Source organism: Salmo trutta, chromosome 6 (genome assembly GCF_901001165.1).
Source record: "Salmo trutta chromosome 6, fSalTru1.1, whole genome shotgun sequence".
Lineage (NCBI taxonomy): Eukaryota > Metazoa > Chordata > Actinopteri > Salmoniformes > Salmonidae > Salmo > Salmo trutta.
This window is the reverse complement of record NC_042962.1, coordinates 40158201-40177755: the sequence shown is the minus strand read 5'-3', so window position 1 is coordinate 40177755 and position 19555 is coordinate 40158201. Positions and strand designations below refer to the sequence as shown.

The 19555-nt window shown below is 41.3% G+C and overlaps 1 protein-coding gene across 3 annotated transcripts in view; it reads right to left on the bottom strand.

Moving 5' to 3' along the window:
• Positions 1–19555, bottom strand: part of LOC115195911 (neural cell adhesion molecule 2) — a 446035-nt gene that overhangs the window by 59852 nt on the left and 366628 nt on the right. For all 3 annotated transcript variants that reach the window (XM_029756255.1, XM_029756257.1, XM_029756256.1), the window contains exons 8-12: positions 11676–11821; positions 8160–8310; positions 4501–4688; positions 4124–4220; positions 1229–1402 (exon numbers count right to left, since the gene is read on the bottom strand). In XM_029756255.1, the coding sequence (XP_029612115.1) occupies positions 1229–1402; positions 4124–4220; positions 4501–4688; positions 8160–8310; positions 11676–11821 (756 nt within the window). The remainder of the gene's footprint in view (positions 1–1228; positions 1403–4123; positions 4221–4500; positions 4689–8159; positions 8311–11675; positions 11822–19555) is intronic.

Sequence of the window (19555 nt, the reverse complement as noted above, 5' to 3'; positions counted from 1 at the left end):
CTCCAAATCCAAATATTAACTGTCAATTTGCGACTGGTAATTAGTTGATTTGGCTATCTCCATTAACGTGCTCACCTCGAGACAAGGAAGGTGGTGAAACAGATTGGGGTGGAACACAAGAACTAACACCATTTAAGAATTCATACAATATACTTCACAACCTTGATTTCTTTCTCACTGTACATCTCTCTCGAATATCTCCCTCTCCCAAATCTCTCTCTTTCTCTCTAAAATCTTATTTTAGTTGTTTTCTCTCCATCTTCTTCATATTTTCTCTTTCATTCTATCCTCTTTAACTCCGTCTGTCTTTCTTTCTGTTCACATTGCCTGTATATATCACTTTGTTCTCTCTCTATCCCTCAATGCTTCCATGCTTCTCAGCATTTTCCGCATTCCATCTCACTATTGTAATAGACTCCAAAATGAGGGATATTAGCGATAAGCCCTTCAGGTTTGTCAGACCTGCTTATCGTCTGAGAATTCGTCCTTCTGAGGTGATCTTTTTTGAAGTCCTCCACATCACGCACACCCACTCCCCTGAGTGCCTCCAAAATCAATTTCGAGTCGTGGAGCCAGAGTGGAAAGGGAAAGACAGTTGCTTTTCAGACCTGCTGGTTAGCTGCCTCCCCCTCTCTATCTCCCTCTCTGTCTCCCTCCCTTTCACAGGCTTTATGACCAAAGCGTAGGAGGCCTCCTGATCTTGTGGAGGCTTGCCGCAGAGAGATGGTTCGCTGCGCGAATCAAGTAGCAACGGCTTCCTGTTCACGCTTGTTTGGCTGGTTCACTGGTTCGATATGTTTGTGTGAGGATGGGGACTAATGTGCGGAAACAAAGGTTCATCAAGGATGAGGGGTCTTAGTCTGACTTAGGTGGGCAGGACCTTGCAGTGAAAGACCTAACCTTACTTAGTCCCCGAAGACGGCAGCTTTTTGTTGTCTGAGTAAATGTAATGCATGTAAATGTGAGAAAACATGAGATATGTCGCTATAATGGAGATGGTCATCTAGAATGTCTGTACCATTGTTGATGATGATTGTACATTTTTATGACGATAATGACGATGATGATTGATGATGACAAAAATGGTGTTGAAGATGATGAAAATGATGTCCATTTTGACATAGATGATGGCAATGAAAAAAACAATGATGATGACATAATGACAGCGACAATGATCAGAATAGGGATAATGAAGATCAAAACAGAGGAAATAGGGGAACACACTCACTCTGGACGCCATGTGACTTGACGTCTCTCCAGTCCTGCGAGCCCACGTCTTTGTAGTTGACCAGGTAGTGGCCAATGGGTACCCCGCCATGTGAGTCGGGTTTCATGAATGTCACCGTGGCGATGCGCTGTGACATGGCCGACAAGCGCACCGAGTACGGGTTCGAGGGCACGTCTACAAAAAAGCAGAGAAATAGGTGTCACACTCATAACCGTCCCCCATTGAAACAACACACATCCAAACATCAGTTCCGGTAACCCTTCAGAAACATTACATTGACGTCTCTATTTGTTTGGAAACATGATATCGTTGGTGTGTCTTTATTGGCAAATCAAAACTCTCACAAGTGATACAAAGATGTCGCTATGGCAACTCAGCCTTATTGGGTTTTACAATGCAGAATGCTTTGTGTTTACCCACATACAGTGTTCAGGCGTAGTTAAAAAAAAAAGCCAAGGCCATTATATTTATCAGCGGTTGACTCAATCCCGTTATCACACAAACACTTCCCTTTTATCTGGTGGAGCCACGGGGCTTTGAGCAAATCAAAAGAAACCGTTGCTGTCCTACAGAGCCTCTCTTTTATAAGACCAGGAATACATTAAGGAGAGAGAGGCCTTTCAGCACGGTTGTGGGGCTACACACAATCGGGCACACACATGCACACACGTACATACACAAGCATAAGCACACACACGTACACACTGATATCCAGCCTGCACACACACACACACACACACACACACACACACACACACACACACACACACACACACACACACACACACACACACACACTCAAAGGGAAACCATCAATCATATGGATAAAAACAAAGTTTGAGCTAGGAATGTCTATGTACAAAGCCTGATTCAACAATTGATTCTGAAAACCCAGCACATACCTTCTAAATAAGTCATACACGTTGCAAAAGTTGCATAGTTACAATGTGTATCTAGCGACAAGTTATTACTTACACACAAACTGTATTTCTTTCAATCTCTGTTGCTATATGACACAAAGTTAGAGTGGGAAGGGAGACAAATTGAACTATCTGTGGGTATAGGCAGTTCAAGCCTTCAGAGTCAATCCTTAACAGTCTTATATACACTGCATTTTTAACTTGGCACAACCCCATGATATCTTGAGTAATACATCAAAGACCATATTCACGATGCATCTCCGAGTAGGAGTACTGATCTGATTTTGCCTTTTAAGTCATAATGAATAAGAGGGTTGACCTGATCCTACAGTAGTTCATCACTCCTACTCTGAGAGGCTTTGTGAATTCAGGCCCAAAACGTATTAACATCAGGGATAATGCATGACTTTTCAACTATGATCTGCCATTTACTTGCATCAATAACATTCATAATATCATTCAAGTTACATAAGCGGGTTAGTGCTGCGACACGGTTTCCATAGAAATGAACTGATCATGAATCAAGTGTTAGCATTTAGCGGGGTAGTTGGCTTACAGGGTTGGCTCACAGTCTTCTATCTAGAGTTATTACACTAGAGTTTCCTCTCTCTTTAATGATCAGACTTTGAAGCCGAATCAAACTGATGGGCGGGAGTGTGTGTGTGAAGGACCCATTGTTTAATTTCATGGATCTCCAAACCTCTGTTTTAGTCTTATGGTTTGTTATTCACAATGTGGAGACACTCCATTCATTGCGATAGAGGGAAAGAGATCTGAATCTTAATTGAGCGAAGACTTGTTTACTTTCCTTTAGTGATGATGTCTGTGTGTCTGTGACAGAGAGAGAGTTTTTAAAGGTGTCTCTGTGTGTTTGAAATGTGTGTTCCGACATGTGTGTGCGCATGTATGCGAAAAATGCATACGTATATGGGTATGTGTGTGGAAGAATATCTCTTAAAACTACATAGTAAGTCCTTTTTCTCAGAATTCTACTTCTAAGAGGCCCTGTGTTTGAAGTAATTGGATCTGCACTAAAGTGAATTGGACTGTGTTATTTTATATTAGCCTGCTCTATGCACCATAAATTAGGGGGTACTTTAGTAAATAGAGGGAACTACGTTAAATCAGCGAGCACTATTTGAGATTAGGTTAGGCTAAATAGAGGTTGGGGGGTGGTTGTGGGGGGGTTAGGGGATTTACTGACATGGAAATGGCAAATAAGTAGGTTATCAACAACAAAACAGAGCGAGAGGGGTGCAAAACAGTTGGAAGACACTATCTGGGCAAGCATAAATGCACACACGTACATATAGTACACACAGCAATGCACGTACACACTGATATGCAGCATACACACAAACACACTAGTATAAATGCACACACGCACACACACAGAATGCCATGCGCGCGCTCACACACACAAACACACACACACAAAGGGAAGTTTGAGCTATGAAGGTCTGTGCACAAAGCCAGAATCAACAATTGATTCTCAAACCTTCCAAATAAGTTGTACAAGTCGCTAAAGTTGAATAGTTAGAATGTTTATTATCTAAACATAAACCATACTTAGGCGGTACTTTAGGAAATAGGGGGAGCTACAGTAGGTTAAATCAGTGAGAACCATTTGAGATTAGGTTAGGCTAAATAGAGGTTGGGGGGTGGTTGGGGGTGGTTATGGGATTTACTGCCATGGTAACAGCAAACAAGGAGGTTATCAACAACAAAAGAGTGAGAGAGGGGTGCAAAACAGTTGGAAGATACTATCTGAAGTGGCGCTTTGTTGCTTTGGTCAGCAGTAGATATTTCATTGAGTAATTGGGGCGATGATACATAGTTGGAACTATTTGATTGATGGATGAACTTTGATATGTTGAGGTGCATGGTTTACCCGATTCCATATGTATGATATCAAGGGAAAGACCAATGTGCTATAAAGAGGGAGGATTGGTTACTTTATGAGGCCAGCACTTACCTGCCTGGGCCAGGATGAACTCCTGGTATTTCACTCCGATGTTGTTCCGGGCCGTGCAATTGTAGCGTCCGAAATCCCTGTCGGACACTGGGGTGACCTAGGGACAAACATTTGAGTGAGCACAGAGACCAGAGCTAAGTCAATACAATGACACTGGCATTACACTAAGTGAAGACGTTTGGTAATACTATTTTAGCCATTATAAAGAATTGTTTCTTTCATTCAGCCCTTATTTTACCAGATAAGTTGGCAATGACCTAGGGAAAAGATGCAGAGGAGAGGAAAGGAGTTGAATAGACCACTTGGAAGCTGGGGATGATTTTTATTTCTGAAGTTAGATTGTTACCGGTGGGTGCCCTGTTGCTTCCTATACCCACCTCTAGCAGGGACTTGCCGTCGGTCGTGTGGATGCGTGTGTTGGCAGTGCCCTCAGCTGAGATGGTGAGGCGTTCTCTCCTCCACAGCATGGTGGCGGGCGGGTTAGACTTGACGTCACAGCTGATGTTTATCGGGTTGCCCTCCCACGAGTAAAAGATGGTTTGGTTGGTCTGGAATTTGGGCATGTCTATCCAAGACACAACATGATTGGTCGGTTAGCTTCCAAGTCATGCTTAACCAGGCAAATAAAAAACAGACATAAAATCTGAGATGAAAAATACAAAAGATGGGTTGTTGGGCGAGTGAAAAGGGAGAGTGTCTCATGAATGCCTCAATAAAGTTAAAAGGAAGCTTAAACTTAATTGAAGACACCTCATGCTGGGCGAGAGATCTCCATTACGATACTCTTTCCGAGTGTGCGTGTGTGCCGTGTGTGTGTGTGAATCTGTGGTGCTGAGATGGATGGGCGCTAATGAACAATCCCCACACTGCATTGGGGGGCCGCTTGCCATCACTGCTCGATGCTGCATTCACCCAGTAGTCAGTAGAGTGGCATGATGGTCTTTTTTATGCTTGCTCGCAGTGTTCCATTAGGGAGATTGATGCCTGGCGCTTTGTCACGAAGGATGATGTGCCTCTACCTCCTCTCGTCCTGCCACAGACTTAATAAATTAGTTAATTAGCTCTGCGGTGACAGTTGGCTTAGCTCCCGCCGCTGCTACGCTCAGTCACACACCTCTTGGGCCCATTTTGTCCATCTACTTTCTGACTGTCGTGTTGAGGGAGGGCTTGATGGGTCACTGCTCTGAGGGTGTGGCACTGCCAAGGGTGGCGTGGGAAAAGTGAGGGCAGTGTTGTCATGCATGCTCACCTCAAAGGGTGCCACTTATAGCACATTTGTTAGAAAAGACAGACACCTGGGTCTATATAGTTCCTTATTGCAATTGCACCTCTACTTTGGCAGTTATTACATGTGTGTTTCATGCCATTAGCCTTTCACGCGAGTTCCAAATATCTCAAATGGTTGCTCCAACGTGAGTTTTTTTATGCGTGTGATGTCAGAATGCACTCACTGTTCCAAGATGTGATTGTTATGCAACAAGACAGTTAACCTACACTGCCCTCAAACCAAGGCACGCTGCCTGCTAATTATCTATAGGCTGTTTCAACTTTTTGACAGTTTGAATGGAGGTGTATTCCGCCTCCTCATTACTTCACATAAGAAGTGGCCCATTTCACTGTTGGTGACAATTTATGTTTGAGACTGAGCCGGACAAACTTCTCTCTTCAACGAGAGCCCAAGCACTTCCCCAGTTTTTCCCCAGATCAAGTATGAAGACATTGCACATCTCTAGGCAGAACAGGTCTTGCACAAACTTTTCCCCTGGCACAGTTTCTGGCTGGCGCCCGCATTGCCTTCATTGTTGTTTATTCACAGATAATAACTTTGGACATGTGTGCGTTCCTATCAAAGTAAGTGCCTTATTTTCTGTATAGTGTGTTGTCGTTCCTACTGTAGCATACTGTATTTATGTATGTAATGTATTTACTGTTATATTCACGTTTTGAAGTACTAGTGACAAATCATGCATTCCAACTCTTGCATAGATTGTAATGTACACATATGATGTGTACTGACTATGATGAGCTAATGCTAAGCTATTTGCCAGCTATGTGTGGCGCCATGTTTGTTGATATTGTATATATTGCATTGTATATAGTTGATATTGCATTGTATATAGTCTTATTTTTTTCTACTGTATTATTGACTGTATGTTGTTTACTCCATGTGTAACTCTGTGTTGTTGTATGTTGTCGAACTGCTTTGCTTTATCTTGGCCAGGTCGCAATTGTAAATGAGAACTTGTTCTCAACTTGCCTACCTGGTTAAATAAAGGTGAAATAAATAAAAATAAAATAAATAAAATATCATACAATGCATTCTGGTTGTCACGTAAGGGTCTGTCAGACCAAAGATGTTATAAAAACAAATGAGGTGAAGGCATAGTTCACTCGACTGACTTATGGTGCTTTCAAGATAACTGGGAACTGGAAAAAATACGAGATCAAATCATGACATCAGTGATTTTCAGGTCAGAAAGTTGGAGCTTTAGAAAGAGGCCCAATTTCCCAAGTTGGACAACCGTTCAAAACTAGTTTTCCCAAGTCAGAGATAGTTTTTTTCAGACTTCCCAGTTGTCTTGAACGCACTGAAATCGGAAGTCGGAGATTTCTGAGTTCCCAGTTGTTTTGAATGCGGCATCAGATTGTAACTACGGGACCTCAGGGTTGCCAGCTCAGACCCACTTTCAAGGGGTTTTATTTTTATTTAGCGTATAAACTTCTGTTTGCTCCCCACTTATTGATAAATCCCCCATTATAGTAGTATTTCCTGCGTCATATCTCCACACAATACCTTCCCCCATTTCTACCGACCATGGGCTTGAAAAACCCTCTAAAATGGTTTCATTTCTGTCTAGCTTTTGCACTACGGCTAGGCTAGGCAGTAGGCTTGTATTTGGGGTGATCATCTGTGTCCTTTGTGATTTGTCAAGAACGGTAAGTGACTTGTCAAGTCATGTGCTTATATTTTTTTCAGGCAATGGGCGCAGCCATCTTTGACTTTGACTATGTTTGTTTGTGTCTTATAGTGAATGGCATTCTGGGATTATGGAGTTTTCGCTTGTCAGACATAAACAAACATGGCTGCCATCATAAAGTATTTAGCTGCTGTTAGCTTAGCTGACACACAGCTATTTTCTAAACAGTATTATATTTCTCCCTTGTGCTCACCAGAGATGTGGTACATTGTAAAGAAATCTAGCTTTTTAAGGTCACTAACTTGTGTTTTGTTTTTTGGCAGCGCAACCTGTTATTTAGACTGGTTTATGGAATGAGTTTGGCTGTGGATGTGTTCCGTGTGATGTTTGGATGATGAAGATCGCATTTATCTTTTACAATAAAATGTGAAATTGAGAAATAAAGTTGTGAAGACATTTATTTCCCATCCGTACAAAACATTGTTTAGATGCTTTCAGACAAAAAAGCTGTTTAGACACGTTTGTTGCATCAGATGTTCTGTTGCTACTGTTTACAATCACATATTTGCAATGGTACACTGCAGGGACCACTCAACAATGATCACAAATATGTGATCGTATGCATCAAAGGTTTAAAGCATCATTGGATTGAATTGAACTGTGTTCTGAAATGAGATGGTGAGATCTTTAGCTTTAATCTTATTATTAAAGAGTACTTGAGGAAGCAGTTTTTTCACCAGGAAGTGTGTGTGTGGGGGGGGATAGATAAATGATGCAGCAGGATATCCTCCTACTACTTAGCCTATCTGGGGGGCAGGCAACTCTGTTGTGATTAATCTAGCATTTGCTAAAAAGGGAAACAGAAACAGTGTTCAACAATGGCATATTACAAGTCAGCAGATTTGTGTGTGTGGTTTTGATGCTTTGCTTGTGCAAACAAGTTGTATTGGTTTTAGATGTAATAATGAAGAAGCTTTTTTATTAAATTCCATTGTCCTCCAATAGAGAATCTTATCTCTACTTCAGTTTGAGCCTCAATACTGTGCAGGTGTGCAAACCTGTGTGTGCATACTGTATCTGAGTAGGCATGTGTGTTTTTGTTCTCAAAATGTACTTACACTCTATATCGAGGAACATGCTCTTTTGGTGGCCCCCGATCCTGCTGAGGGCCTCACAGTCAAAACGGCCTAAGTCAGTTAGCTTCACCCCACTGATGGTCAACATGGACTTGCCATGACGGCCCCGCACGTCCACACGCCCATCCTGGCTCTGTGCAAGCACACATGCATGTGCACACACACACGCACACACACACAAACACACACACACACGCAGACACACACACGAATGGATCATGAATGTATTGTATACTGTACATCTCATGTGAAGAATTTGCTTAATCCCCTCCATCCACACACATACACTTTTTTTCTGTTGACCTTTACTCCAAAACAACCTCACACAACTTCAAAACTGTTAAACCCCCTTGACACTCAGTCAAACCAAGTATCTGATATAAAATCAGTTTTACGCCTCTGGCTAGGATTAATGTGATTGACTATCAATTGATTTGCAATAATTAGATAGAGAACTGTGAAGACAGATGGTCTCAATTTGAAGCCAAGGGTCAATTAGATTGGGAGCAGCAATCATTCCTTGTAATCATCAATGATACTTAACAAAGACAATCTGGCTCAACGTGATCATCACTTAGAAAGTGATACTTGAGAGTTTGCACTTTTGAGACTACTCCATTGGTGATTTTAATATTTGAAAGAAAACAATTACTATTTGAACACAGGTCTGCTAGCTGTGCGGACTCCCTAAGCAGATAGTGACTGCCATTGATTAATCAAGAGCTAGGGTTAGAAACCAGCAGGACTGGGCCCAACATTCGTAACCACTGGAGTTCCCATGCCAATTTGGCCAATAGATATCTCTCCACCCTCTGGGACCCATCTCTGTGTCATTTTCCTCCCTTCTCCTTTAGTCTTGAGCCTTGGTGTCTCCTGGGAGCTCGCTCCTGCAGTGTGCAGATGTGGCAGACTCACACAGACTCCAACTGACACCAACGCCCACTCTATAGATCTCCCTAAACAATCGATGCATATCCAGCTCCAGCTGTTAATGCCCATTATAATGCCTCAGTCATATTAGCCCTGACTGTGAAGTCTCTTGCAGTCATTTCAGCTCACACAGTCTCTCGCTACTGCCAGGTTAAAGAGGCCTCCCTTTAAGGAGTGATAAAGGGTATAATACAGTTGGTTTGATCTCGGGTGAATCGTCACTTGTGTAGATAAAAGTTGGTTTGATCCTGGTTTTACCTTGAATGTGATTATTGTTTATAAAATTGTGGTTGCTATGAAAGTGGTGTTTTCAGTAGCATGGTCACAGTGTGCTACTGCACATTTACTACTGCACATATGTGCCCTCCACATTCCATATGAACAATTCAGGAGTGGAACTGGACATTGCATTTGGAGTGAATAGAAACACTGTCAAATAAATGGGGGGGGGGGGCAGAAAGCAAATCTGCCAGAGGAAGAGAATGCTGACCGGGCTTTATGCATTCTCTCTCTCTTGCTCTCTCTCCTAGATGTGGGTTATTTATTCCCAGGTTCCGCTGGCTGAGGAAGGGATGCTCTCTCTAGGGAGAAGGAGGGAGGAAAGGGAGGAGGGAGAGAGAGAGGGAGGGAGGGACTGAGACACTAGCCTGTTTGATATGCAGTGCAGAGGAGCTGACATGGACAGGAGACACTGCAGGAGCACACACTCAAACACAGACAGACAGAAGGAAGGAGAAAGAGAGAGAGAATGAGACAGCAATCACACAAAGCAAGAGGAAAAAGGGAGAGATAGGTAGAGAGAGGTAAAGGTAGGTGGAAGATGAAAGATGGAGAGCAGAGCAGATCAGTGGAAGCCCTCTCCATCTGATGTGAGGAAACTGGACATGCCCTGCTACACCCTGCAATGATCACACATGATCTTAAATAAGATATCTTCAAAGCTGAACTCCAAGTAACCCCATGCAAAGTTCTCCGATGGTATTAGTGCTGGCTCTGGATCAGTTAAAACAAGATGCATCATCTTTCCTTATCCTCTTTCTTCAGTTAAGATACAGTGGCTGTGGCTGTTGACCTTGGGAGTGTCGTCTCGCTGTAAGACCTTATTAAGCTGTCGTGAATGGGGATCTGCATGGCTTGCTGCTAGTGCTAGCATAACCTCGCCAGTGGCATTGAGACGAGAAAACAGGCAAACAGAAACCCACAATGCTGTGTTACTATGTATCATTGACTTTCAGTCAGCGTACACTGTTTCTCAGCTAGTTTGCTTGGTTTTCTATTTGCTTTAATGAGAAACAAATACGCTAGCTGGCTAGCGACATGGCAAATAGGCGACAAAACAAAACAATGCTCTTGCTACATTACCCCGGCGTAAAAGTAGTGACGTTACGTTTTATGGTACTGGATAAGAGAATAGAGAGCAGCACGCTGGCTGTGTCTGGATATGCAGATGTAAATTGAAAGAAGGGGAGACTAGCTTTTCACCTAAATGAACATGGCCATCCATCAAGGCAGCAGTATACACACAGCCCTGTTTGTTCTTTCCCATACATTTAGGTGTGTTGCTCGGCGCTCACATTTCCATAATTTCATTTGCCTCAGCGTGCAAAGAACTATTTACTCTCATGCGGTGCCTTGATTTATCAAGCCGAGCGGATTACGCCAACGCACACATTCATTTATCTCAGCCATTGACCTTTCTCCCGGGGAAAGCAGAAGCCATCTTTGCTAATGCAGCGCCTCTCGAAAAGTATAAGTGCTCGGAGACAATGACAGCAAAGCACATGGTAGCTGACTGTTTACTCTTAGCCATGTTTAGAGCATTTCTTTAACCTTTGTCTGTTGAGGCACTATCTTTCACAATGTATGCTCCGAGAACCTCAGAGATGAATGGTCTTCGTTGAAAACATCCTAGTCATATACAACATGGTTTTGTTTCAAATAAGTCACCAATGGCATCCAACCTTGTACACTGTGAGTATAACTAATCTTTGGATGAGGTAGCTTACCCTATGGCCTACCTATCTCTCTTTGTTCACTAACACAATTAACAATCTTTTACTTCACATATACCTTATTGCATGGTGGATATAACGTAGTGCCTCTAAAGAGCTCTAGGAAGGAGATGTTGGAATTACTGGGCCCACAAAACGTATACACAAAAAATGTCTCAGTACTGAGAATTATTCTATGACGCAGTCACATCCATCCTCAAAGGTGAGCATTCTCCTCAGACGTGCTCTTTGTTAATACCGGCCATCTGGTCTGTGCATGTGTGTCTGTGCAAGAAATAAAGGGTGAGAGAGGGTTGAGGACGGTACTTTGTGTGACCGTAGGCAGTGTGCAGTGAGTGGAAGGTGGACAGTAAAAGCAGGGACAACCTTGTGTGTGTGTGTGTGTGTGTGTGTGTGTGTGTGTGTGTGTGTGTGTGTCTGTGTGTGTGTGCTTACTTGCTTGCGTGTGACTGTGTGTGTCTAGAGAGGGTGATACGGGTACCAGTAGAGTGCAACAGTAGGCAACATACAATGAAAAGGGGGATGGAAATAAGAGCAGGTGACAGCCTAGGGTTACCTTGTCTCCATCGGCGAAGCTCTGACCATCATTGGCTCTCCTCCAGGAGATCTCAGGGAGCGGCTCCCCCTCAGCCACGCAGGAGATCATGGCGGCGCTGCCCTCTACCGCCGTCACGTTACGCAGCTGGGTGATGTGTGGCTGGACTGGAGGGACAGAGAGAGAAAGAGAGAGATTTAAAAAGAGGGAGGGAGAAGGGGGGAGAGTCCAAGATAGATACAGGAGAGAGAAATAGAGAGAGGGAGAGCAGGAGAGAGACCAAGAGAGATAGAGGAGGGAAAGAGAGAGGGGGGATGAAAGAGAGAAAGAGAGAGATAAGGAGTCAGAGTGAAATGAAGAAAGAGAAATAGGGAGAAAGAGAAAGACAATAATTTTAGACAGGAGACGCATAGGGCTAACACCATGTATTGGAGGATGAACGACTTTGGGCTTGACTATTGAGGCCATACGATCTAAATCTTCTGTTCAGAATCATACTTTTCCACTTCTGAAAGAAGGGGTGTGCATCGCAGTTTATAGCCTCGAGAAAAAGTAGTCCTTGGTACATTCGAGTCCACTGTCCACACCGTGCCCAGACCGACAACCAGACAACCAGACAGACAACCAGGACTTTGTGTTAAGTCTCCCTACTCCCTTACAACCTCTTTCTCACAACACCTATACTCCTCCTTTTCTCTGCAAAATACGTTTTTTTTCCAGACAAACCATTTTTTTTTATGCTGAGCACCCCCGATAAACAGCATTAAGGAGTGGGGAACCGTGGCTGTGGTGTAGAGGTCCGCTCACCGTTAAGTCACTCTCTCAGACATGGCTGTCTAAGTTAGCGCTCGAACGTCACGTGTCATGGGCAAATAGTGTGCAATATGAATCATGTATATAAAAAATAAATGACAACCTGTACAAGTAAAGTAAAGTAGAGTAAAGCTGTAAAACTGTGAAGAAATGAAAGTGAATGGAGAAATAGGCCTAAAGTGTGTCTGGTTTTTAAGACTGTCTCGGCGAGATGAAGAAGTCGTTTGTAATTTCAAAAAGAGTGAACCTTAGGGTGGATGAGCCATCTAAGGGGATTTAGAGCTTGTCACGTAACGGGGTCGAACACACACATATGCCTATATGCACCAACACACACACACACATGCGTCTACATACGCACGCACACGCACACATACACACACAAAATCAATTACTTTCTTAATTGATAGTCTTAATAGTTAAATTAGATTAGTCCTTGAAGAGCCAAAAATGGAAGCATAAATAATTATCTTTCGACAGAAATGACAAGTAATTTAATATTTTGGTGGATATTTATTTTTCAAGGTAAGCTAAATACTTTCAAACACGGCCTTGAGACCTGCATCAAGTACTACAACACTTTTTTATTTACACCCAGAGGCCCTAGTGGGAACCAAGCAGCAATACACAGATGAGGCCTATGATTCATACAATAACTCCAGGGTGGGAAAGTTGCTGTAAAGGATGAACAATTGCTTACCCCCATTCAAATGAAATATGATAGTATTTATCAATATGATATGGGATTGGGCTTAAGCTTCTGAACAACAGGTATAAGAGATGGTAAATTCTGTGCAAGTGTGTCTTCTCCTTTATAGACAAATAACTGTTCAGTGGAGCAAGCTGAAGATGAAAAGATATTAAGCGACTCTTGGTAGCACAATGGAAGTTTGTTTTATTGTTAAAATCAACGCATTTAGCCAATACCTTCATCAAGGTCTTCTCTTATACACATTATTCTGTAAAATAAGCTTTTGCTTCAAGTTTTTTAACATGAAGATTAGATTCCCATTTCAATATAGCCTACAGTGGTTCCTCCTTTAAAAGTTGTGAGCTTACACCCTGGGACTTAGCGGTACCCAGCGTCACGGCTTCATTGCTCCAGACCACCGCAAGGGAGAGTTAGAGCACTCATTATGCATTTGGGTCTCAAGGTTTATATTTGACCAATCATACCCAGTGGTTCCAATGACGAATTTGACGCAAGCCACCCGTCGCTGGTGACTTTCTTCAGTAAAGATGGCTGACAAAACTTTAAGGTGGAAGCAAATGTAAGTAATAATGTCATAACGAGTCAAGCAAAAAATGTATAATTCAGAGGAATATGTCAGTAGAGACAAACGATTGTGCATATTTTTTTGTCATAAAGTTAATTTACGAAAATCGCTATTTAGGCAGTTTTTTTTCAGTCATATCCAATACCAGGTGTATCAAACTGCTGTGCTGTGTCTGCATGTATGTGTTACAATTATACACTTCAATCGTGTTTACCACTCCTGCTCCTGTGACATCAATGATTACTTATTGTAACTATGCAATAGACTAGAAACATGATTTAAGTAAAGGCTGATTTGTAATTCATATATACAGAAGAAAAAAAACAGTACACTACACTTCCTATGCATATCTAACTCCCTTCATCTGCATTAATCTGAAGAGGTTCTCCCAGCCATGTGGATGATTGAAAACAGGGCAGCAAAGTTTGTTTGTCACCAGAGCGGTTAAGAGCATATTACTATTTGCCTGTGAATAACCAGACCTTCATACAAACTTGCTATGCTGAATACTTGACGCATAACCGAAGGTGCTGCCATATCCTGCCAGCACGCCCACAAGCAAGCCACTCAGGGGGAGAATGACGGGTGGAAGAGGGTGAGGAACGAGATGGGAGTAACAATCCAGGCTATTTGCTCTGAGACCGGCATAATAATGTAATGAAATAAGCAGGGAGCATATATCCGACCATGATTGGAAGTGCCATAGAGCAGCGCACAATTGGCCCATTGTCATCCGGGTTTGGCCGCGAGTGGCACAGTGGTCTAAGGCACTGCATCTCGGTGCAAGAGGCTTTACTACAGTCCCTGGTTCAAAAACAGGCTGTATCACATCCGACCATGATTAGAAGTGCCATAGAGCAGCGCACAATTGGCCCATTGTCATCCGGGTTTGGCCGTGAGTGGCACAGTGGTCTAAGGCACTGCATCTCGGTGCAAGAGGCTTTACTACAGTCCCTGGTTCAAAAACAGGCTGTATCACATCCGACCATGATTAGAAGTGCCATAGAGAAGCGCACAATTGGCCCATTGTCATCCGGGTTTGGTCGTGGTAAGCCGTCATTGTAAATAAGAATTTGTTCTTACCTGACTTGCCTAGTTAAATAAAGGTTACATTTAAAAAACAACTGGGAACCGCAGTACAATCAATAGGAAGTGAACAGTGGCTGGTGCTGAAAATATAGCTAACTTGTTACGTAAGTGTTGCACACCAACAGATGGATAAAACCTACAGCAGTCGAGCAATTCATTTCAACCATAATCTTCATTTTAATTTGACTTTACAAACAACGAGAGGGCTTAATTGGAGTCTATTTCTTCGGAGCCTAGACCTATATAAAATAACTTAACTGGCTGAGGTAGGCTATGAGTCTTAACAGCCTTCTAAAAGTAGGATTTTCTTTATTAGGCCTACTTACAATTGCAACTGGTCAAAAATGTAGCATCCTACATAAAATAATCATTTAAAGAAAAAAAGTCTAAAACAATGTAACTAATAATGAAAAGCGCACATTTGTAAATCTCAAACTAAAAGTAATTGGAAAGGTAGATACAAATTTTTTGTGACATTGTGGTTACAATAAAGAATGTAAACAAGATGTAAGCAAGATGCTGTGTTTTTATTTACAGTAGTGATGGACAACTGGAGGCATTTTGAAAACAGGTTTTCAAGCACATGTTTTTCAGAAGTGTACTGTAGCAGGTGTAGCCCATCATGCAAGTATTTCCTATTAGCAGGACAATATACTTTTTAAAGCCCGGCTACTGTTGTGAAAATCCCTCAACTTGCAATGTATTTGATGCTTAAGTACTCTAAAGTGTTACATTTCTAACTCAAAACAGCAGTACAGTATTTCTTCATTAACTTCTTTATGCTTTCGTTAATAAAATAACAAGAAAAAATACATTCAAATGCGGATGTTTATTTAAACTACATTTTAGTCGCACTTCCACCCAGCTCCATGACCACAGGTAAAACCTTGATGAGATGATCAATGTATTTGTTGCATTGTTGTATCGTCAATTTCTCTAGCCAAAACATTTTGATGGCCTTGACCAGTTTATCTTTGTTTGTCGGCTTGGCAGTTACGGATGAATGTTTTCAGTTGATGCCAAACAAGTTTGATCAGGTTTAAGTCAGGAGACCTACATGTAGAGATGAAAAAAATATTTTTAGATATTATTTATTTATTTTTATTTCACCTTTATTTAACTACATAAAGCTCTACTTACTCTGCTGGCGTCTTGACCCAGTTTATGCCCTCATTTGTAATGCAAACTCGGGCGGCAATGTATTTTGGGTCATTGTCTGCATTTGGAGAAGAAAAAAAAATATTTAGCCTAACAGCCAACATTTGGTACAATAATAGAAATATACATGTAAATAGGCCTAAACGTAACAAAATATTGCTATAATCCTACCTTGAAAGAAACGATGTGGTCCCAGAAACACCTCTCTGACATAGGGTCCAGCCTATGTCTTGATGATTTGTTCCTCAAGGAAATCTCGAGCCATGATACTTGAAAAAGGAGACAAGAGTGAATTATTTTGGAACACATAACAGTTGGTGAGGTGTAGGCTACAATATTTTATATACTTTTCGCTTTGTAAATAGCCTAACTTACCATCAAAAAATCGAATATGGGCCTGGTCCCTGGCGAGAAATTGCCACCCACACATGGAGTTTGAGCGGATACTTGGGACTCGGCTTGAGCACATTGCTCAAGGGCCACGGTCGATTAGTCTGTGAAGATGACGTCATTGAATGTCTCGCCAGCTTTGATCCATGCCTGGGCCTGCAGGACGCGAAGTCTTTGTTTGTCAGACGAATCATTGGGTCGAAACTACAGAATATTATGGCTATATTTTGGACTTTATAAAGATTACAATTGCTCACTGTCGTTTTTCTGAAATCAAAATAATCTCCAAAATATTGTTATAAATAGCCTTCCCACTGTGGACATCTTTTTCAGCACTGTTTCGCGCTGCTCTGAGACAAGCATGGAGAAACGAAAATGTTCAATTATATTCCATGATATTCTTAAGATATATGTGTTGACTGAATATAAGCATGTGATGTCTGCTAAATAATCAAGTTAGGTTTCTCCAGAAAGAAATCATTATAAATAACAAACTGGCTTTAGTGAGAATGTCTCACCCCATGTTCAAGAATTGCCTTTTTCTCACTCACTCTAGGTTAAATGAAAATTAAATCTCCAAAATATCATTACTTTTTAAACGAAGCAATTATTATTATTATTAATACATTTAAAATTATATAAAAGACCCTTAGATATTCTCACAGATCCTAACAGAAAATGCCCCTTCGATATTAATTTAGAATCCTCCAATCCTCTAAATGTAATTATTGGTGGAGAAAAAAATATTAATTGAAAAAAATATTTTTAGATATACTGTAGGCCTACCATAGGTGAAATGAGTCTCACTAGTGTTGAGTAATGTGCTGTTAAAAACGGTGTAGGTCTGATTTTAAAAAAGCATATTGAAGTTAGAAGCAATATGATTTGAAGTAATAAGATTTTTGAAACAATAAGATTTCAGCATTGTCTCGCGCTGCTCTGAGACAAGCATGGGGACTGGTCTTGATAAATCAATGAGATTTTTATTTTCACTGAATCTACGTGTGGGTATTGGTTAGACTAGAATTAGAAAATTAGGGTGCAGTTCAGTTCTTTGCATCACATCACTGTGAGGCATTGCTTGTTTTGTGACATACGTCTTTCAGAGCTCTGTTTTTCCCGTGATTTACTTCTCTCGTGTATGATAGTTTTTGCCTGCCTCACTAACGACACCTTTTGCCTATTCCCTGCCTGTACATTAGCCTATCGTATTTCCTGTTATATACCTATTACCTGATCTCCCGGACTATGGTACAAGCCTTTTCCCTGCCTGTACTGTTGCCCTTTTGGACCCCCTGTGTATGACCTTCTGCCTGCCCCTGGACACAGCTACCTGCCTCCTCCTGTGGTCCTTTGCAATAAACACCAGCTGCGCCCTGCGCTTGAACCCAGCTCTCTGTCTCCCCTCGTGTTCATTACAAGCACCGTATTTTCCGTTCCATCCTAATGGAAACCTAGAGGGTTTTTCGTTTTTCTTGGAATAGAAACACCATAATATTAATCAGATAAATTAAGCAATTACCAGTCAAAAGTTTGAACACACCTACTCATTCCAGGATTGTTCTTAATTTTTTACATTGTAGAATAATAGTGAAGACATCACGCCTATGAAATAACATATATAGAATCATTTAAGAACAAATTCTTATTTACAAGGACAGCCTACTCCTTCCTCCCATCTCGGGGAATTGAACCACGGTCTCCTGCGTGCCTGCATTCTCTAGTACAGACATGGCCTGCTCTCCCTTATGTAAGGAATTAGGCACTTTCCCATGTTTACTACAGTATGTATTGTAGGCTATGTTTACTTGTCAGCCTGTACAATAGCCTAATAAACAAATGCAGGTTGCTTATATCTTCAAAATTCTTTAAATGCTTTATTATCCAAATGTAAAAGCGTATACTGTTCAGTACTGTATTTCTTCATCAGCATCTTTATGCTTTCGTTAATAAAATAATGATACAAATATTCTTTCAAAATGCAGATGTTGATTTAGTTTTGGATCCATACGGAGGGTTTCGTTTTTCTCGGAATAGAAACACCATAATATTAAGCAAATTTATTAAGCAAAATTTCTTAAAATCAATCCCATGTACTATGTTATTACAAAAAAGGTTTTAAATTCTCTAGTAATGCCAATATGGGAGACTATCAAATGCTTCTCAAAGATGCCCTCTGGTGGTCAAACTAGCACTAACCGGCATTAACATAAAAAATGGCTGACAATTGAATAACATGCCATAGAATGCTGCAGCAGCCCACAAGGTGTGTTGCAGTATGACGCAACTTTTAAAGGAGGAACCACTGTATATACAGTATATTGATGTTTCATGGTAGACCAGATGTTGGCCAGTGCAGCACTCTGCGGGCAACACCAACCTCTCTTCTCTTCATCCCCTGCTCTCTCAACTGTCAGGTGTAATAAAACTATCTTACAACTGTGTTTCAAGCCGCACTTTGCGAAACAAAACTCAAGCCCTCTGCTAACTTCTTAATTTAAAATGTGCATTTTGAAGAACAACCGGAGCCTTGGCCTTGAAAGGATCTTGATGACTAGAGCACAAATCTCCATATATTTTCATAAAGAGGAAAGAGCTCCATCTGAATAATCAAGGAGGAAATATGCTGGCAGCTTTATGAAAATATAAATGTAAACTTTTATGAACAGGGTGTCACCGACTGTACAATAAATTAGATGCATTTTTTTCCATCCGGAATTGTATTAGATTCAAGTTGTTGGATGATTGGTTGAGGTAGTGGCAACTGTATGCAAGTGTATGCATAGTCATATATGCAGTCACTTTAACCATATCTACATGTACATACTACCTCAATCAGCCCGACTAACCGGTGCCTGTATGTAGCCTCACTACTTTTATAACCTCAATACTGTATATAGCCTTGCTACTGTTACTTTTCACTGTCTTTTTACTGTTGTTTTTATTTCTTTACTTACCTATTGTTCACCTAATACCTTTTTTGCACTGTTGGTTAGAGCCTGTAAGTAAGCATTTCACTATGACAAATAAACTTTGATTTGATTTGTATGGTGAAAGTTTTCCTCTGAAATAATATTTTTCCTTGGTGAATAGGAATTGGCTGTTTGTTGCGCTCAAGATGAAACACCTTATATTCAAATCAATATGTATTAATAATACCACAGATAGAACAAT